Source organism: Hydra vulgaris, chromosome 15, assembly GCF_038396675.1.
Source record: "Hydra vulgaris chromosome 15, alternate assembly HydraT2T_AEP".
Lineage (NCBI taxonomy): Eukaryota > Metazoa > Cnidaria > Hydrozoa > Anthoathecata > Hydridae > Hydra > Hydra vulgaris.
The window spans coordinates 9892501-9915963 of record NC_088934.1 but is presented as its reverse complement, the minus strand read 5'-3'; the positions used below and the strand labels follow the sequence as shown (position 1 = coordinate 9915963).

General features: G+C 27.5%; 1 protein-coding gene across 1 annotated transcript in view; it reads right to left on the bottom strand.

Moving 5' to 3' along the window:
* Positions 1 to 23463, bottom strand: part of LOC136091740 (uncharacterized) — a 60639-nt gene that overhangs the window by 32870 nt on the left and 4306 nt on the right. Inside the window, exons 2-4 of the mRNA XM_065819448.1 lie at positions 9471 to 9570; positions 9246 to 9370; positions 4874 to 4948 (exon numbers count right to left, since the gene is read on the bottom strand). Of these exons, the coding sequence (XP_065675520.1) occupies positions 4874 to 4948; positions 9246 to 9370; positions 9471 to 9570 (300 nt within the window). The remainder of the gene's footprint in view (positions 1 to 4873; positions 4949 to 9245; positions 9371 to 9470; positions 9571 to 23463) is intronic.

Sequence of the window (23463 nt, the reverse complement as noted above, 5' to 3'; positions counted from 1 at the left end):
CATTTAATAACAGGCCAAATCAAAACTCTTCTAATAAAAATATTTTCAATTCCTCCTAACATATTTACAAAAGATGCCTTAAAAGAAGTGGTTTTCAAAATTTCAAACTAAAAATATTTAATTAGAAACCTAATTTGGTTAATTTTGTTAATCATAAATCTTTAAAACTAAAAAGTATTTAAGTAACACCATGTTGTCAAAATACATATGGGAATTGAAAGGTAAAAAATAAATTGATGATTTTATATTGAACTAATCCATGCTTAAAACAGCACCTGCATATAATTATATTTCCAAAAGTTGTATATTATACCTACACAAAAAATTAGAAATGATTTCACATGAAAACTAAAAAAGTTTTTTAATTAAAAAATAGGGTTTTAATTTATAAATGCAGACATGAATCTTTTTTAAAAAAAAGCTTTTTTCATAATTTTTTACAAAATCTCCTAAACTTATTAAAACACAAGAACACTAAAAAAGTGGTACTTACATATTAGCTGAGGAGAAAATCAAACAAATTAGGATGATAGTAAAGGTAAAACAATTTATAGGAAAAAAGCCCCATCTTTTTAGTGTTCTTACATTTCAATAAATTTAGAAGATGTAAAAATTTTAGAATTTCCAAGGAACAGTTTAAAAAACTAAGCTCTAATGGGTCGAATCGAAAGAAAAAATTATTTCCTCCTTTTCTCTTGCAATTGAAGGAAAGGTATAAAAAAAAAAAAAATTTATAATAGTTATTATTTTTTACTTTTTAGTCTCATAAAAATATATATAGATGAAATGTAAAATCACAAATGGACTCGAAAACCAGTAAATTTAACAGAACACATGCAGCCGTGGAAGCCTCAGGGAAGAAAGAAAAAACCAGTAACTTTACTGGAACACATGCAGATTCAATTCTCAACCTAATGAAGGTGTAGTATTGAAAAAATGCAATTCTAAACCTTCATTAGGTTTAGAATTGCATTTTTTTAGACATGGATGTGACAAAAAACTCAATTAAAAACCCAAAAAATTTTAATACAAGTCATAGATTTAATATCAAATAATCTTTTTAATAAGGCAATAACAAATTTTATTCACTTTTCAAAGTATAGCAGTGTAAAAAAAAATGCTTTTTTTTATCTCATATATATACATATAAATTAGTAGAAAACCACTTAACAAAATTTTTTGCATTCAACACTGTTTAATCAATAAAGACTCATCAGAAAATTTTTTTTATTGAGTCTTAATTGATGAAACACAGTGTTTAATGAAAAAAAAATTTGTTAAGTGATTTTCTACTAATTTATAATTGCTCTGCTTTTTTAAGAACATTGAGCACTCTATTTTGTAGAATATATTTTAAAATTGTTTATATATATATATATATATATATATATATATATATATATATATATATATATATATATATATATATATATATATATTTATATATATATATATATATATATATTATTGCAGCAGTAGACGCTTGCTGATGACATCATAAAAAAACAGGAAGTTGTGGGGGCTTCAGTTTATACATTGACTATCAAATAGCCTGACCAGCAACAGAGTGCTGCTACATCTATTAAGGTATATATATATATATATATATATATATATATATATATATATATATATATATATATATATATATATATATATATATATATATATATATATATATATATATATATATATATATATATATATACTTATATATATATATATATATATATATATATATATATATGTATATATATATATATATATATATATAAATATATATATATATATTTATATATACATATATATATATATAAATATATATTTACTATAGCATATTTATGTGAGCATTTGCTCACTTTTATTGCTCATCTAAATCGATATGGCTTTTTTAGAAAAAGGAGGGAAAAAACGAAGAATAATGAATGAAAAGGTTGCTGCCCCATACCAAACTCTCAGTCAATGTAGCAGCACTCTGCTTCAAGTCAGACTATTTGTTGGTCGATGTATGCACTGAAGACCTCGGCAGCAGGCTATTTCAATATGACCTAAATCAGCAATATTAAATATATACATACACACAAACACATAAATATATATATATATATATATATATATATATATATATATATATATATATATATATATATATATATATATATATATATCAGGCCTTCTTTTAAATAAAAAATGCTTAACGCAATAGCCTAATGTGAATTTGAGGCCATAAAATTCTCTTTATTTTTTAAATATATTAACTTTTTTGAATTACTGCAATAATATTAACTACCACAAAATGAGTTTAAATTATTTAACTTCTTTTTTATTATTACTATTAGAGAATGTTTATTTTTTTTATTTTTTTTTTAATATTAAATAATTAAATTTAATATCACACTTTTAAAAATGTTTGATATTAACATATTTCTTTCTTTTCTTGACATTTGCATAAATGAATTAAAATAATTTTTTTTTTTAATACTTGAATGATTATTTCTTAAATTTCTAATTGCTGGTTTGCAACTAGAAATGATTTTTTATTTAAAAAAAATTAGAGAGTAAAAATAAAAAAGTTACCTTAATTTATTAACTTTTTTTATTAAAGATTTATTATTTTATTAACAATTTTTTTGTGAAAGCAAAGTCTATTTTTCCAAACATCATTTATTAAAATTATATCTCTGTATATATCATTTATTAAAAAATAATTGCTGTGATTTAACTTGCGTTATAGAAAAAAAGTTTAACATACATTTTTGCGCAAATTTTTGATGCAGCTGTTTATTTAAAATTCAATTTTGAGTAATAATAAAAAAAATTTTGAGTAATAATAAAAAAAATGTTTGGGAAGGAAAACCAAAAAAACAATTGCTATAAAAATGAGCTAATTTTTTTTTAAGAATAAATAAATTTAAATATTGAATAATACTTTGTAATATTTTAAAATAAACTTGACAGTTACATTAAACCAAAGCATTAACTTTAATTTTAATAAACTTAAATATATATTTTTAAATCAAGATTAAATTATATACTTTTTAAATCTAAATTATTTTTTAACAGAATAAAATTATATATTTTTGTTAAATTAGTTTTTAATTAAATCATATATTTTTGATCAGAATTAAATTATATTATTATGATTTTTACTTCAAGCTTTAAGTATTATCATTTTCTAAGCAAAAAAATCAATCATTACAATAAAATAAAAACATAATAAAAATAAATTTTTAATTTTATTTGACTTTTTTTCATTGTTAAATAGTGCTTATATCTAACATAATTGTCAAACTTTTGTAACAAATATTTTTACATAATCATCATTCAAAAGTTAATGTGGTTTTTTTTAAAATTAATTACTTCTTTTATCTTACTGCTTATAGAATAACTTAAAAGTTAAAAAATAGATGGGGTCCTTATATGTAGCGAAAAATTTAGCAAAAATATGTTAAACCCTTAATCACATAGTTTTTTCTTTTAAAGGGAAAAGGAATATAAAAATTGGTGCATATTTACAATAACTTGTTATTATTAATTTGTATTTTTGTGTGTTTTATTTGTGTATCTTGATTTATTGAGAGGCCCAAGACCTTTAGACATAGGAGGGGCCTGGGGGGGAGGGAAATATCCCCAACCTTCCTCGCCTGGGGAGGTTGGGGACATATCCCCTTGCATGACCGACCCTGTGTAGTGGTCGGACTGGCGAGGGGATATATCCCCAACCTCCCCAGGCGAGGGAGGTTGAAATCGCTTTAGGGTAAATAAATTTACTTAAAAACGGTGTCCTTTTCTTTGATTGATTTTGTGTTAATTTTTCTTTTTACAGCGACAGTAGCCATTGTAAAATGTAAACATAATACACAACTTTTATAATAATATTTCAACGCAAGTTAGCATAACTTATACTAATATCAAAACTGTTAATATTATTTACATTGCAATGCAAAGCCTTCATCTTGGATTAAATAAATTTCTTTAAATTTTGATGGGAAACTTGGCTGCACTTGAGGGCAAAAAGTTTAACTTAAATTAAAAATGTAAATTTAAGAAAAATAATGACTTTTACTAAGATTTTGCTTTAATTTTTCTTCTGAAGTTCAAGTTATCAGAAGAAAATTAACCACGAGAACAAAACAAATGGTTCAACTTAGCGAATGTTCGAGCTAATGGAGGTTCGAGTTATTGAGTGATATTTATGAGAAAGTATTAGTGAGGGTTCAATACATAAATATATATATATATATATATATATATATATATATATATATATATATATATATATATATATATATATATATATATATATATATATATATATATATATATATATATATATATATATATATATGAAGACCTCAGTGGAAAAACCGGCGTTGTCACATTTAAAAAGTATTGAGAAAGTATTTGTTGATCATTAATAAATGTCTTTATTTAAAGCAAAGAAAAAAAATTTTTTGTATAAAAAATTACAAAATGTTTTGTTTTTGAATAAATTTTAAATAAAATAATTATAATATAATTTTTTTTAAATTGCTTAGTTTCATTTGCTTTAAATAAAGACTTTTATTAATGATCAATAAATAGTTTCTCAATACTTTTTAAATGTGACAACGCCGGTTTTTCCACTGAGGTCTTCATATATATATATATATATATATATATATATATATATATATATATATATATATATATATATATATATATATATATATATATATATATATATATATATATATATATATATATATATATAAATATATACATATATATATATATATATATATATATATATATATATATAATATATATATATATATATATATATATATATATTTTATAATATATAAAGCTGCTTCATAGAAAAACATCTTACTTTGGTTAACAATTGAATTGTTAAAGCTTGATACAATTGTGGTTGAAGTTACAAATGAACTCAATGTTGATATTGCTAAAAATTAATTTTTTATATAAAATAAAAAAATAGTCTGATGAAAACATGAAGTATTTTACTTGTTTTTGAAAAAAAAAATTATTAAAAAAATCAAAAAGTTTTCTTTTTTAGAAACAAGTAAAATATAAAATATTTAACTATTTAATTATAACTTTTATTTCTAATTTTTAAAATTTTATTTTACATAATAATACTCTATTTTTTTCCTTTCCTTTTTTTTTTTTGTATTATACATCTTTACCACATACCACACATTAAACAGATAATAATAACAGATCAAAGCCTGATTTTAACCAGGGTTGAAACCAGGATCATTTTTGCTAAAACAAAGCTAAGTCCAATAATGTAGCCTAGAATGATGAATTTAATGATTCGTAATTTTTAAAATTATTCAGAAAGGTACAGAAAATTAGTTTAATTTTCAGGATAGACTTCATTATTATATGTCTGTTTCTCTGTGCTGGCAAAAGTTGGACAGTTTATGATTATGCCAAATATTTAGTCGCCATATCTCTTTTAGAGAAATTATTAAATTAATTTATTTTCATACTATTTATTATCATACTCTTATACTATTTGGCATTCCATTCCTAACAATTTAAATTCATGTAGCAATCACACTTATAAGCAATATTGATTTACATAATTTGAGAAACAAAGCATTTCATATTTGTAGTTTTCAAAGTAACTTTTCTTCAGTTAAGTCAAATCTCTTGCAAAGTTCACCAGACTTACTTGCTCTTTGAAATAATAATTAGAGTTCAGTTGTCACATCTTGTGATCTTAGTGTTGATGGTTATCTTTCTTAAATTTGTAAAAACTCTAATATTCACATGCTCAGCCTGAGTAATTACGCTCATAAAAAATTCACCCATTTGTCGGGAAAACTAGGTTTGAATCCACAGACTATTTTTTTATGTGCTTTCACTAAGCATAACTTTACTCTATAACCTTTCTCTTTGTTCTATATTGCTCTCCTTCATCTCAAGACTGCACTCTTTTTGATATTAATTCTGATCCAATCAACCATGTGCTTTCTATTTATCCTTCAGCCAATATTGTTATTGTTGGTGACTTAAATGCTCATCACACTGAATGACTAAGTTCTAGTGTTAGTGACCGTGCAGGTATTAAGGCTGACAACTTTTGCCTTTCTAAATCTCTAAAACAAAAAGTAAACTTTTCAACTCATTTAACTTCTCTACTCAACTTAAGCATTGTTTCTGATCTTAATTGTTGCATAGTTTTTTGATCTCTCTAAAACTATTATCTAATTCTTCTTTATCATCAAAATCCCACTATCATCGTACCTCTTACAACTCCCTTAAAGCTAACAGGAACTCTTTCTGTAATTTTTTCATGATGGTCTTTGGTAGAAATTTTTCTTTTGTTTGCTGACAAATGTGCTCCTAATGAAACTTTTTGGAATCAGGCTTGCATAGAATATTTAATTCCCTCTCGACAATTCCAAGGCAAGCCTCACACTTTTCTATGGTTTTTTCTCTCATTGTGCTGCTGTAACTTCCGATCGTAACCATTACTTTCATATCTATCATAAAAACAGTTCTCCAGAAGACAGAGGTCTGTTTAATATAGCTAGAAACTATTGTAAAAAGATTTTGTTTAACAACGAAGCCTGCTATTCTCAGGTCATGAAATCACATATTTTATCTCATAAATTAGGCTCTTGAGACATCTGGAGAGTTTTTACCAATGAAAGTGTTTTTCATAGACAATGGTAAAAATTATGAAAATGCTGGAAAGCGGCATCTGTTATCCCAATTTTAAAAATTCTGAAGAGCGATTTGGCTTGTCTAACTACCATCACATTAATCTTCCTCCTATTACAAGCAAGGTTTTTAGGTCTTAAATTAACAAACACTTAATTTCTCATCATAAATCTTAAATCTAATATCTTACTTTCTGATCTCAAATATTGATTTTGACCTTCTGGTTCTAATGCTGATTTGTTAAGAGTAAAAACTGATATGTTTTATTGTGCATTAGATAGATGTGGAGAGGTTAATGCTATTGCTCTCAACATTTCTACAGTCTTTGATAAAGTTTGGCATGCGGGTCTTTTCCATAAGCTCTCTTCTTATGGTGTATCTGGTAACATCTTTAAGATTATTGAATCCTTCCTCACTTACTGTAGTACAAAAGTTGTCCTCAATGGACAGCACTCTTCTTCATTTCCTGTAACTTCAGGGGTCCCCAAGGTTATATTCTTAGCCATATACTTTTTAAAATTTACATTAATGATTTTCCAGAAATTCTCACATCTAAAGTGCCATAGTTTGCTGATAGTACTACTATTTATTCTTGTCTTGATAACACTCGCTGATTGCTTGGAGGGGGCATTTGAACTTGAAAAGGATCTCACTTTTGCTACTGCATGGGGCTCTCAGTGGCTGGTGAACTTTAATGTTCTTATATTTATGATCAAAAATGTACTCGATGAGTCATCTACCCTTTGTCTTCTAGGATTAATTCTTACTTCCAATTTTTCTTGAAAACCATATATCAAATCCATTGCAAAATTAACATCTGCGAAGGTTGCATCACTCTATCATACTTATCACTTTCTTACTCAGGATTCTATTCTTTATCTCTATAAATCATAAATCTATACTTGCATGGATTACTGATGCCATATCTGGAGTGGATCTTCGAATAATGATCTTTCTTTTTTAGATAAGACGCAAAAACGCATTGTACACATAGTTAGACCTGCTTTGCAGCCAACCTTCAACCATTGTCGCATCGTCATAATGTTGCTTCTCTTTCTCTTTTTTATAACAGGCGCTGTTCTAAAGAGTTAGCGTCTCTTGTGCCATCTAATAAAATTTATTCTCATCTTACTCAACATTCAATTCAATCTCATCCTTTTAGTGTGACTGTTCCCAAGTGTTCTAAAAATTCTTATTTTTTTTACCTTGAACACCAGTTCTTTGAAATTTGCTCTCTTTCCTTGTTTTCCTGATTCCTACACTTCATATTTTTCTTTGTTTTCCTGATTCATATACTTCATATTTTTCTTAGTTTACCTGATTCATATAATCTTTAAAGTCATCTGTTAATCATTATTTTGCTTTATAAAATTCATCTTTTCTCTTCCAGTAATTTCTAAATCTAATAGTAGTTGCTAGCAGCCTTGTTGGAAGTAAAAATATATATATATATATATATATATATATATATATATATATATATATATATATATATATATATATATATATATATATATATATATATATATATATATATATATATAAGGTTTAGACAGCTTTAAAAATAAATAAACATCCTGATAAATTAAATTGTGACTCTCGAGGGATATAAAAAGAAAGAAAATTTCGATCCTGACATAATAATAATATGCTATTTTATTACATATAAATTCATATTAAACTGTGCTTTGTATTTGCCATAAAATTATTAAATCTCAGAAACAGAACTCATATTTTGGATACGATATTAAACTGTTTCTGTCATGATCATAGCAATGCTATGATAACATTGAACTATATTTTATTTCGGCTAGCTGTGAGTTTAGTTGTGACATAAATGATACTGAAAACTTAAAAAAAGAAAACTCTGATATAAAATCTTTAAGTTAATTCTGGGTATGGGAGGGGAGGGGGGAGCTTGTAAGACTTAAGATATTAATCTTCCAAACTGTTATATCACAATAAAAATCTAGTCCTGACCTATAATACAGATTAATGCCAAGAAAAGCATTTGGTAACAATAAAAAAATAGGGTCAGCTCTTCCATAATTCATGTTTAAATAAAAAAATAGCGTTTTGGAAACCCATCCTAACCACACATTTGTGAAACCAGAATACAAACGTTAAAAAAAAAGTCATAGGTAATACATTTTCAAAAGTTATTGTTTTTATTACACTAATTTACACAAATACATTTTATGTTTTTCAAATTACGTGTATTGTCTTTACAGTTTCAATTTGTGTATTTTTAATTAAATCTTATGTTTTTAAATTACAATATATTTATTCCTTGTTTTATCTGAAATTTTTAGCTAAAAATCTAAGCAACTTCAGTTGTACCTTACATTTAACAATAACAACTTTAATGTTCTCAATTATTTCAACTACAGATTTATTCCAGTCAACTGCATGTAAAATTTCTAGCATAATGACTAATTCAGAACTATCCAATATTATAGTAAACTGAGGGATTAAAATCACATGCAATTATAGAGATGGATAAAGAATTTTCATAAAGATTCATTTAAACTTTGATTGTTATCTTATGCTTATAATACAATTACCTGCACAATCTTGTACTAGTAAATTATAAACTGATCCTTTGGGACAGGAACAGTTAAATGAACCAATAAAATTTATACAGATAGACTGATCATATTTGCAGTTCATCAAGCACTCATTGATATCTATATACAAAAAAAAATATATATAAATTTTCTATCTCAGGCTAAAGAAAATATATTTAAAAAATAGAAATAAAAATGTTATTTAATTTTATTAACTTAACTTGACATGCGCCTGATGTTGCGTTGAAATAAAATCCAATAGAACAAAAACGCTTTATTGTGCCATTAGAACATCTGCAATCATTTGGACAGTCTGTATTAGCTATTTTATAAAAAATATTATATAAATAAAATTAAAAATTAAAATTATAAAGTGTGAATGTCAAACACGGTGGAAATATCTTACCATACAACACTAGATTTTACCGTATCTCACTGGACTGTTTCTAACAAAACTCAAATAAACATGGACTTTTTAATCAATACTATATTTTAAAATGAAATATCTTTTAGGTTATTTCATGACACAGTATGGTCCTATTATATTTGGACACACCTAAATAGTAGAGAATTTATATACTATTTAAAATGATACGGTGTGGTACTTAACAGGTGTGCTCATATCATTTATATATTAAATAAAAGAAGTGGACTTCTTTTATTTAATATGTAATATATATAAAAAAAACATTTCAAAAATTCTTTGCACCCCTAAATGATACAACCTTAAAGGATAATACTATAAGCAACTTTTTTATATCAAAAAAACACTCCACAAAAAAATTATTTTCGGATTTATACATACTAAATACAATGGTGAAAAAAAAAATTTTTCCTGCCTTTAGTCTTCTTTGCTGATATAAACTATACTTTTTAAGCAAATTACACATTCAAAAAGAAAATTGTTTTAACAAGTTCATTTATCATAAGTCTGCTTATTGGTATGTTATGCTGAGTTTTCCTTATAAAATTACAAGTTGATCTGTATATTATACTGCCTTTTTTTCAGAATACATAACTGTATTATATAATATGTAGCAACAACTAAAAAACTACCCTGTATAACTGAAATGATATTATTAAAAATTTTCAGTAACAAAATTCATGAGCACTTTTATACTAATGACTTTCTAATAATTAAAAATATCATTAAAAATAAAAAATAAAATAGTAAAAAGTTTAATTTTAAAGTCTAAAAAATTTTTAATATTATTCACAGTGAAAAGAATTATGTGCCTTTTCTACTAACATACATAAACATCACAATTAATGACAGTGCAAGTAAGGCTCAATGTGGTGTGGAAGAATTAGTATAAATTATTCAGTATAAAAATAAAAATCTTAATAAACATGTGTAAGTCCTTTAACTATTATAAGGCAGAACTTTTTTCTGGCTGGAACCAATGTGAGTCATTTCAAAACAAACCATGAAACACCGTCTACATTTTATGGCAAGGAAGACTATTCAGCACAGATATTAATGGTTTTAAACTTTTTTGAAATTATACTAAAAGTCTTTAGAAAGAATTCTTTTTAATTGCCAAACAGTTTTACAATTTTTTTTTTACTTTTTTTAAAAAAAAAGGTTACACAGAGATGCTAAAAAAATGATTTAGGCCACTCTTGTCTTTAGTTATTGATATCCAAAAATAATTATCCTTTTAAACTATAATTGAAGCTCTAGATGGTGTAAATAAATTCAAAAAAAGGAAACTATGGCAGAAGTTATAATTGTAACATAACTATAACATTTCTGTACCTCTAAGTTTTAAAAATTATCTCTCATATTTTGAATAAAGTCACTAAGAGACTGATGAAGATCACCACATACCCTTAGATATAACTCTTGTGTTATATCTAAGGGTATGTGTTGTAAGGGTAAGAGCTGTAGAAATAAAACTTTATTGGAGAGCTGTGAAATTTGTGAAAGCTGTGATAATTGTTATAAGATTATCTTTGTTATAAGGTTTTAAGGTTTTATGGTTGGTTTTAATTCTCATAAGATTATAAGGTTGAGGTTGTTAAAAGTAAGGTGGACATACTACAACAGAAAAAGCGGATGGGTTATTTGGGATAAAATGTCAAGCTTAATCTTAAGTAATCCTGAGTAAATTATTTTTTTAATATTAGAGGATATATTATTTCCGGAAAAGGAATAGTTAAAAAAATTTAAACTTGTTTCAATTCTCTGGGTTCTAAAAACAGAATAACTACTGATTTTACTAAGTTACAGACAAAGAGCACAAGAAAGGATTAATTTTTTGCTTTAAAACACTTGCATTCTTTTTTAGAATGACTATTTAAATCATCATAGCCATACATTTAATTTCTAAATGAATTGCAGTCTAAACTTTTAGAGGAAATTAACAAATCCATCTAAAGATTTATTATCTGAATTATGTTATTAGTTGATATGTAACGCTCGCGATGTTTACTTTTGTTTACTATACGTTAGGCAGCCGCGATTTTTCATTACCACGTGATTGAACACTATCCGTTCAAATCATGGCGCACTTTATAACAGGCCTATTCATCGTGCGGAGACGTCATAAACTGGAGGCGAGTTTTTTTAAACAGAAAAAAAACAACCAACGTGAATTCAACTTGAAATTTTATTTCCAATCCAAAAAATACTAAATAAAAAAATACAAAATAATTTTTTTTACAAATATAATAAATTTATACATAAATTCAGTATTTTATGTTGGTTTTTTTTTTAAACTCAGTGTTAAATAACAATGCTATTTTAACACTGAGTTTCAAAATTTTTTGTTTTGGTTCTTTTTCTGATCTTGGTGAGTACAAACTACAATAGTTTTTAAAAAATATGTTCGAAAGTATAACACCATGTTTTCTATTCATATTCAGTTGATATGATTCTGAAATAAGCATCATTAGATTGCACAAAGAAGAAATGCATGTATTATCAGCCACTTGACGAAACATAATATAGCAATATATAACCCATTGACATACACAATCACCAGATACAGTTAATCCTCCACAATTGATTTCGTCTGTAAAATATTGGAATTTCTCATAGTAAAAGCATGAGTCATCTGAATCTTCATCATTTCGGACAACATACCCAGCTATATAAATCAGACTCATTTTAACATCTATAGATACTATATTTTCTAATTCTGGTAAGTTATCAAATATCAAACATTTCTCTTCGTTCATGTAAAAACCACATCTTTCACAAGAATGTCCTGATGTGGTAAAATCAAGACAATCACCATTATTGTCTAATTGCAAAAGTAGTTTTGTCTTTACAATACCAACTTTCTCTAATACTTGTTGTACAGTAATAAAATATGTACCACCTGATCCTTGTCTGAGTTTCCCAAACTGTTTTTCTAAAGGATCAGTGGTAAATGTTCCAAGCAAAACATATTTATGATTTGTAGACAAGAGAAACTTTGACAACTCAACAAGACCATTGCATGTGTGATAGAGACTTTTAGAAGTATCTTTTGTGAAACTTTTACAACGAACTTTTTGAGAAGAACACATTTGTTTAGCTAAGTTTCCGAATTCTAACAGCTTTTGAAGATTAAAATCACCAGGAGAAAATATTGCAGCTTTGTTTGGATCACGCATACGTATATCTGCATAAGGGCTATGGACATTTATAATTCTCCAAAATTCAATTATTATTGAAAGAAACAAAGTAGTATCATCAACATTTTCCAAGTCTGGATGACATTTTAAGGCACAGACTGTTTCTTCACAAAATACTTTCAGACAAGTTGAAACTTTTTGTCTTTCAATTGGTTTAGGGAATACAGCAACATCAGTAAGTTTAGACATTTTAATCATTTGCTTTGATTCTAATTTATGCTATGCTACAATGTGAGACCATTTAGCAACTTTTTTTTCCTTACTAACATAAAACTCAAGTTCCTGAGTCTTTTCAGTTATCCAATTATTGCGAATATTTTTTAAAAGGTGCACAAAATCATATAAAAGATAAATATTATCTTTTGTTCGCCAAGGTACGCCGCCTGTCTCAAATTTCTTAAAAAATGCCTGATTTACCCTGTTACCATCACAAACTATACATACAACATTACCACCTGCTGCTTTGATGGTCGATAAAAGAAAGTTAGTTTGTTCAAAAAGAAAATTTGAATCGGTTTCACGTATTGGAAGCATTTTACATAGAAATTTGGGTCCACCAAACAAAGTAACCACCATAAAACTCAAAACAGTATTAGCAAGAACATTTGGATTGTTAACTGCTTTTCCAAACACTGCTCCCCCATGGTACTGCAACATAGTTTTAACATAAACTTCATCTAATAGAAGAATACAATTTTTATGTCTAACGTCAGATAAGTTTGAAAACACTTTTTGTAGAAATATATCTTCATGAACAGATTTTACTTTCGATGTTAGTCTTGTTAATGTTGTAATGCTAGGAAGTTGAAAATCTTCTCTGAGACGATTATATGTAGTACGTGACATTGAAAAATATTCAAATGCTCTTATTATTGTTTCAACAGAATATTTTTTATCTGTGACAAGTTTATCACCCATCGAAAATAGTTGCTGTTCAATAATATTTTTTTTACTGCTTATCTCATAAGCATTTAAAAATCGAACTGCTTCTACAATATGTGACCATCTATTTAATATGGTAATTCTGTTCTGCCATAGTGTTTTTATTACACAATTGACTCCACAGTGAAATTCTTCGTACTGAAAGTTATTATTTATTTTCAGAACAAATAATGGCACACCGGTGTTATGAAAGAACTCTAATGATTGAATAAATACTTGATTGTCTGTTTTAGTGTTAAATAATAGATCAACTCCGTTAAAGTTGTAACTTTCTATGTTCGTTTTCAGATCATTAAATGATTTTATAACGTCTTTTAAATTGAAAGCTGATAATTCGTCAGGTTGAACATTTCTAGATTCAGCATGTGATCTTGAAGTAGTTTTAGGACAACCAGATGGTGAAGGTATTACACTTGGTTTTACACACGTAAATACAGATGGAGGATCACGAGGTCTTCCTTTTCCATAATCTTTTGTTAAAACGTATCCAACAGGCCAGTGCCTTTTACAAACTACGGTGTCTTTTTTATCTGGTATATTTTCTCTTGGTATAACTGCCAACCACCTTTTTCTTTCTTCTGGTATTCGAGGAAGACGAAAAGTTTTGTCTTTGGAACTTTGATCATAATTTCCATTACAATTAGTGACATAGCATTTACGACCCTTGTTTATTACAAATTTAAATTTTTAACTAAATAAATAAATAGCAAGAGCTTCGACGCTTAACAGAAAATATGGTTTAAAAAATGTTCGCTTCCAGTTTATGACGTCATCCGCACGATAAATAGGCCTGTTATAAAGTACGCCATGGTTCAAATATTATTAATTGCAACATGCGTGCGTGCAAAAACTTAACAGAGCTAAAAGGTTTTGCTTGCAGTTTACTAAAACATTCTTTAGACAAAATAATGTACTTTGTCTCTACATAAAACTAATGAACTAATTTGCGCTAATTTGTCATGGCAATATATAATGTGGTTGCAGAATATGTGACAAACGATCAAGTAAGCAAATTAACAAGATATTATTTTCGTTTCAAATATGTACAACCCGACAGGTAACATGTGTCAAGTGTCCATCTACGACTAAAATATAAGTACCTATAATTTGATAACCAAAGTTCGATTTATTTAATCAAATAATTAATTGATGAAATTATTTTCAACAAATCGACTGAAATATTTAGTTTGACTTTTGTCGGATGGAAGATTTGCAATTCGTACGAGTGAGCGACTGCACGAATTGCTGATCTTTCATCCATGCGGGCGTAGATGTTGCTTATAAGACATCGTCTGGACCACTTACGCACCAACTTGTACAGAATTTTTTTTTTTATTTGAAAATAATGTATGGCGTAAGATTATAACTAGCAGCATAGATGTGATTTTCAACTGTACAACTGACTTTTTAATTGTTGCCAACCAATTTCAACGGTCGTTGAGCACAGCGTCTGCAAACTTTGATCACCAGAGAAGTCAAGTTCATCAAAAATCTTTAAATGACATGAATTTTTTTTTTTTTTTTTTTTTTTTTTTTGTAGTTATTTTAGGTGCTCCCAAAAGAACTTACGATCTTATCACAGAGCACCGCGGAAGAACATTTAATGGGAAGTTCACGCCTCCTTCCGTACCAATGTCGCTTGTTGGGCTAGAGCTGGCGTCGAACCAAGGACCTCTGGGTTCTGAGCCAAAACTCTATCCGCTGCGCCACGGCTGCTGTTTTCGTTTGTACCTGTTTCGTTAAGTTCTCTTTGAAGTGTGTTAAAATAATTTGATACTATTTCTTTCGCGGAAGAAGCAGCTCTAAGTAAAAAAATATTGTCAACGGCTCTGATGCCTAATGTCTATATATGAATATATATATATATATATATATATATATATATATATATATATATATATATATATATATATATACATATATATATATATATATATATATATATATATATATATATATATATATATATATATATATATATATATATATATTTATATATTTATATATAAACATTATAAATATAAATATATAATAGATATATAAATATATAAATTTATAAATATATATATGTATATATATATATATATATATATATATATATATATATATATATATATATATATATATATATATTCATATATAGACATTAGGCATCAGAGCCGTTGACAATATTTTTTTACTTAGAGCTGCTTCTTCCGCGAAAGAAATAGATATATGTATATATATATTATATATATATATATATATATATATATATATATATAAATATATATATAAATATATATATAAATATATATATATATACATATATATTTTTCATAGAGTTTCGTTGACAAGTGCCATTTTGCAGCGGACAAAATAAGTGCAACTTTTTTGGTTTGTTTCATTTTCTTAAGTCTGGTCCGTGTTCCAGAAGAAGCATCTAGAAGCATCCAGTAGCATCCAGAAATATCCAGAAACATTCAGAAGCATCCAGACACATCCAGAAGCTTCCAGAAGCATCGAAAAGAAGCATCTAGAATCTTCCAGAACAGGTTCACACAGGTTCATTTTACTATATAAGAGACATGTAAATCGACATGTATTTCAGTCAGTAAATGGAAATTAATCAGTCAGTATTATCAAGACAGTTTATCGAAGTGAGTTTTATCAAAGTGTTTTATCAAAGAACATCAATACAACAAGTGAAATACAACAAGTGTTTCATTACATCAATACAGTCCACATCCAACCAAGACGTTGTGTTCCACAGAGCATTATTGTATCATCACAAGGTAAATGTAACACGGTAAGCCTTGAGAAACGTGATTATTTATTTTTTATTATTTTTATGACTTCAAGTGCAAAAATGGCTCCCGACAGTCTTGGATTGGAACTAAGAAAAGAAAATTATTGGCGATTACGTAAGTGAAATGTCACAAAAAAGTATTTTTGACAAATATCGCGTGAAAAAATGGACCGTATCAACCCTATGTTCCAAATATCGTTCTACTGGGAAGTTGGCAGCAGATAACAAAGGTGGAAGACCGCGTTCTACCACTTCTAGAGAGGATTCTATGATCGTCAGATCCGTCAAGAAGGATCCCTGGATCTCATCAGTTGAGATACAAAAGCAATTAGAGCTGCCTGTATTGGAGCGAACAATCAGACGACGTGCTGTTGAAGCCGGATTGTTTTCTCGACGACCTGCAAAGAAACCGCTGATTTCACTAAAAAACTAGAAGAAAAGACTCCTGTTTGCTACATCTCATATTGACTGGAATGTGCAGAAATGGCGAACTGTCCTGTTCAGTGATGAATAGAAGTTCAACATCATTGGAAGCGATGGCATTTGCCGTGTACGTCGACCGGCCGGAAAACGCCTCGATTTACGTTACTGCCATAAGACCGTGGAGCATGGTGGAGGCAATGTAATGGTCTGGGGGTGTTTTTTTGCTAACGGTCTAGGTCCAATACATCGAAACGATGGAATAATGGACCGTTTCATGTATAAAAATATTCTGAAAGATGTTATGTTACCTCATGCTGAATGGAATATGCCAATAAAATGGGTTTTTCAGCAAGACAACGATCCAAAACACACTGCAAAAGTAGTCAAGCAATGGTTTCAAGACAACCACCTATCGGTGATGGATTGGCCGCCTCAATCTCCGGATCTCAACCCTATCGAGAACCTGTGGGAGATCGTCAAGCGCAGAATTAATCGTGAAAGTGTTCGTAATAAGGATCAACTGTTTGAACAAATCCAAAAGGCCTGGGCAGCAATTCCACAAAATTTCATTGATCACCTGATCGAATCTATGCCTCGAAGATGCAAGGCTGTGATCGACAACAAAGGATTCGCCACGAAATATTGATATCAAAATACAGCTTGGTCAACATTTTGTCGAGTTGCACTTGTTTTGTCCAGAAGGAAATCAACTTTTTTTAATACTTTTGATTAATTTATTAATTTTCGTGTACAAATCATGAACTTTGTGATGAATAAAACTTGAAGAACTTTGTCTCTAAACAGTTACATAGTTATTTCTCTAAATTGGAAAAATGCAGCACTTTTATATAAAGAAACTAAATTAGCATTATTTGGTTGCACTCGTTTTATCCGATACTGTATATATATATATATATATATATATATATATATATATATATATATATATATATATATATATATATATATATATATATATATATATATATATATATATATACATATATATATATATATATATATATATATATATATATATATACATATACATATACATATATATATATATATATATATATATATATATATATATATATATATATAGAGAGAGAGAGAGAGAGAGAGAGAGAGAGAGAGAGAGTTCTGGCTCAGAACCCAGAGGTCCTAGGTTCGACGTCAGCTCTAGCCCAACAAGCGACATTGGTACAGAATGAGGCGTGAACTTCCCATTAAATGCTCTTCCGCAGTGTTCTGTGATAAGACCGTAAGGACTTATTACAGAGCACCGTGGAATTTGAAAGTATATATAAATATATATATATATATATATATATGTATATATATATATATATACATATATATATATATTTATATATATATATATATATATATATATATATATATATATATATATATATATATATATATATATATATATATATATATATATATATATATATATATATATATATATATATATATAGACATTATATATATAGACCCCTTCTTAATTTTTGATCGACAGCATTAATATTTGTTAGAAAAAATTTTTATATCATTTTAAATTTTCATTTGTCAACGTGTCAGCATGGCGGAGTGGTTAGCGAGCTTAACTTCTGAACAAAGAGGCCGTGGGTCGAGTCCAACCATTGGCGACCTTTTTTTTAGATTTTTAAATTACAAGATACTTGTGAAGTTTTATAAAGATTATATTCAAACATATCTAACAAATTTAACAAACAAAAAGATTTTTAAAAAAGCTAAAAATTCTAAAAACATTAAAAAACATTAGGAGGGGGAGGGGAGGGGAGGGGGATATTTAGTGCTTATGTGTCATGATTGAGATACTTATGTTACTTTAGTTTTACATTTCAAGTTTTTTTATAACTAAGTTGAGTTTGTGCAAGAAAAATGAGTATACAACATGTTAGTATATAGAATATAAAATCTACAGAACTGTAAAGTTGTTTTGTTTTGCATTTTAAATAACAAAACTTAAAAAATAAAGCAAGCTGATGATTTGCCACGCGGTGTCCTCAACTAATTTAAAACAGTAAACGGGTTTAAAAAGTATGCTTTACATAAGAACATAATTGAAAATTCTAATTTTATACTTAAATTAAACCATTTTATTAAATTAAATACTTTTAAAGGTAAAAAATTATTTAAAGGTAAAGTTATTTAATACTGATACAATAAAGAAATTAAGAGTTTTACAGCTATTTTACCTTGCCCCCGTTAAATATTCTTAACTGAGTTTAGAATGTTTAACGGGGGTTTTTGGCTTTATATACTTTTTCGCTGATCCCTAATCTAAACTTCTAAATTAGGGATCGTCCATAAATTACACAACGCTAAATTTCACTAACGAGCAAAACAAAAATTTTCCCTCGCAGAGTCCTATGTTAAATAAAAAATCAAAATAGGTTATCAAGTTTAATGAAAATTGCCACCTAAAATAACTGAAGAGATCCTCCTTCTTTTTTTAAAATAAATTAAGCTTTGCGTTATTTATGGACAATCACTTAGCGTTTTATAGTCTATAGTTTTTAATGGCCTAAGATTTTCTTAATTTTGCTACTTGCATAGCGTTGCGTACAAACGTCTGTAAAAGTAAACGTCTTAGCATATGTTGAGTTTGCAGGCAATATATATGGAACAATCGTGTATAATAAATCTATAAAAGTGAGAAAACTTTTGACTTTTATTTTAACAATTAGAAAATTTTTTTGCTTTACAATTATTTTTTTGCTATAAATATTGCTATAATTATTATAAATATATACAAAAATAAAAATTTTGCTATAAATATTGCTATAAGCACAGCAAGATCAAACAATATTTAAAATTTATTAGGGGAAGTCTTTAATCCCCCAACACGACACTGACGACAGCGCACTAAACCACTGAGCTATCAATGATATGCGTTTGGTAGAAAAACAAACCTAATTATAAATCACTTATAAGCTCTAGGTATGCTGAAAGAGTGCGCATGTTAATTTTTTTGCTCTCAAAGCAATTTTTTAAATGAATTATTTCACTTAAAAATATCGAAGTAAACAAATCATAGGTATAGAAATGATCCGTGTGCAATAGATAAGTATAGAAAAGATAGGTTTAGTAAAGACCCGTATTTTATGGGTCCGGAAAGCTAGGATATATATATAAGTAAAAAGTATAGAAAAGGTGAGTGTGGAATAGACTTCGAGACCCGTTTTAAAAGTTTTTAGCGTGATCAAGCGGCGCAATCGCACCGAACGCAAGGGCGTCAAAAGTCTTAGAAGGCACGGATATTAATAATAATACATTTTTATTTTCTCGTTTTATTTTAAAGCGAAAAAAAGTTATTTTAAAGTGAAAAAAATTTTATTTTCTCGTTTTATTTTAAAGTGAAAAAAAGTTTTAGTCAAAATTTCTGGTTTTGTTGAAATGAGCGAATTATTACTAAAAGATCAAACTTTAAAATATTTTAATAAACTATCATTAATTCTAAGGCAAACAAAGTTACATATTCTTACAGGGTTTTTCATTCTAATATGCGCGTCTATTTATTTTTATACACGTGTCTATACATTTTTGTATGGGTATCTATTCATTGTTATATGCACATTTATTCATTCTTAAATGCGGGTTTATATGCGAGTCATTTACCCACAAAATCTTTAATATAATTTTATATAAATAATAAATAGGCTTTTCTGTTTGTATATATATATATATATATATATATATATATATATATATATATATATATATATATATATATATATATATATATATATATATATATATATATATATATATATATATATTCAAAATATAAATTAGATTGTCGCCACTGCTATTTATTTAAAAAATGGTTGCTAAGCCAACGCTAGATTTATGTAACTACGCATATTGTTGTAAAATGGAATTAAATTAAAAACTGTAGTATCTATAATATTTTTAAGTTTCCTGATTACCCAATCCGTATTTTGAAGCCTTACTCCCTGTTTGTAAGTGTGCTTTAAAGAAGTTAAAAATATTTCTATTGGATTAAGCTGTGGCGCGTGTGCTGGCAGATACTTAACAGCTATGCCATGAGAGGCTAGTGTTTGCCGAACAGAAAGGCTCCAGTGGAACTTACAACTGTCCATAACAAACACTTGCGCTTCCAAACCAGCATTCCTAATCGCTGGTGCCAATATTGAAGTAATAAAAATACAAAATGAATCAGCATTACAGCCTTCAGATTTTATTTCATAAGCCAGCACTCCCATTGTTGAAACAGAATGAATTAAACTAAAATTCTTGCCACGATTTGCAGACGACTGTAAAATTACTGGGTACCTCTTAGCGAATAACCATATGTGCTGTTAGTGTGCAAATAAAATCCATTTTATACAAGTAAGCAAGTTTTTCATTTAAAATTCCATTAATTTCGCTTACATATGCATATCGTGCATCAATAGCTTGCGTTGAGTTTTGTTCTTTTGGCACATGCTCAACACCCTTTCTTGATAAATACGAGCGTTTTAGTTTTCTTGAAATGGTAAGCTGAGATATGTTGAAGCATGATGCAGAAAGATTTTATTTTACTGCTTCTTGCGTACAAAGATTGTTTTCTTGTACGCATAATTCGATAATATTTTTATTTGAGCGTTTAAAGGTCTTTAACTTTGTTTTTTATCAGAAAACGACTTGAATGCAGTCATGTCGTCAAACTCTCCTACGTTTAACTTAACGAAAAGATTTTGAACTGTGCGCTTAGATAAATTAGGAAAAGTGAAACTACTTGGCGTAGATTCAGTTCTTTCAACTAAATGCTTAAGCATTTCAATGTGCTCTTTTGTAACATTTTCCCTTGTTTTTCGATTGGCACTGCTATTTTCTATAATTTTAATTCGTCTAATTTTACGACAACGAAGAACATACTTAACTTCACTCTGTGTTAACAATTTTTTTTTATCTTTTTGTTATATATTTTATTGCGTCCAAGATTAGCATAAAATCCTTTAACCATATTTAGTCTTTTATAAAAGATAATAACAGCTTTATCTCCAATGTTAAAGTTAGATACAGCATCATAGATGTTCAAAGAAAATTGTTGTAAACCTACAAATGTTGATTTGGGCTAACGTTCCCAAACCATATTATAAAATGACTCCTCTTGATTTTGAATTTTTCCATAAAACACTGGTCAAGAAGTGAATCACTTATTAATTAATTATAACTTTTCTAACTCGTAATGCAATATGTGTCAGCAAGCATAAACCGTGCATAAACTTGTCAACTTCATTGCTTGCCGCAGCTGTTTGATATCCGCACCAACTATTTTTTCCAATCGGACAATTTACATGAAGATTGTTAATTTTGTTAGATGCTACATGTTAAAATTCACTTATAAATTTTTTTTTTCATAATTTGTTTATCACCAACATGCAGCCTGATAGCCAATCTATAGCAGTTTTAAAGCTTGTCAATAATTGCCTTTGTTAATTTTCTTTATCCACCTATTTCTTTTGTTTCCTTTTTTAGTTTTCGTAAATGGATTTCTACTCTCTTTGGCACATGCCCTATACATTCTCTCTTCACAACATTTTATACTATTGTATATGCTTCTCATTGCAATAAAACTTTTAGAACCGTCATCTCCATATAATTTTAACGGCTCTTTCAAGTTGGACATACGCTTTTTGTTATTTTTTCAAATTATTTACTTAAGGGGTGTTACTAAAACTTTTGAAACTTTTGAAATAATACAGATATTTTTATTCTGTAAAAAGAATATAAACACCAATAAAATGTTTTATCTTTTAACATTCAATAATATAGCAAAACTTTCTTTAATTTTGGAATACATGCGCAGAAATAACGAACTTTAATGCTACTTTTCAGCAAAAATAATCAAAAAATATTTCTGCTATTTCATATGTAATATAATCATACTTAGACCATTTTTAAAGCAAAAAAACTTTACTAAAATTTAATGTGAACCGATACAGGGATTATTAAAGTCAGACAAAATTGCAAAATATTACATTCAATAAAAAAAAAAAAAAAAAAGGAGGAGTGGGGGTTAAGTGGATATTATAATAATTTATTATTGTTAAAAATATATTTAATAAATATTGAAAGTTCACAAAGAGAATTTCACAAAGCAGATCTCGAACCACAAACCCGAAATCAACGAAGTCAGCAAAGTCAACGCTTCATCCAAATACGCTAAACGAGCGTTGAAGTATGAAAACAATCAATATACTTATTTTAAAAATCATTATTACTAAATTTAATTAAAATCAACTAAATTAATTGATTTATTACAAAACTAATTATTGATCATTGTATTGCTATCCAGCAAGAGTAAGTATCCAAAATTTGAAGAAAATCTATCATCAGGAAGTAACTCAATAATTTGATTGCAAGATTAGATGCTCACAGACAAACAAACAGACAGAG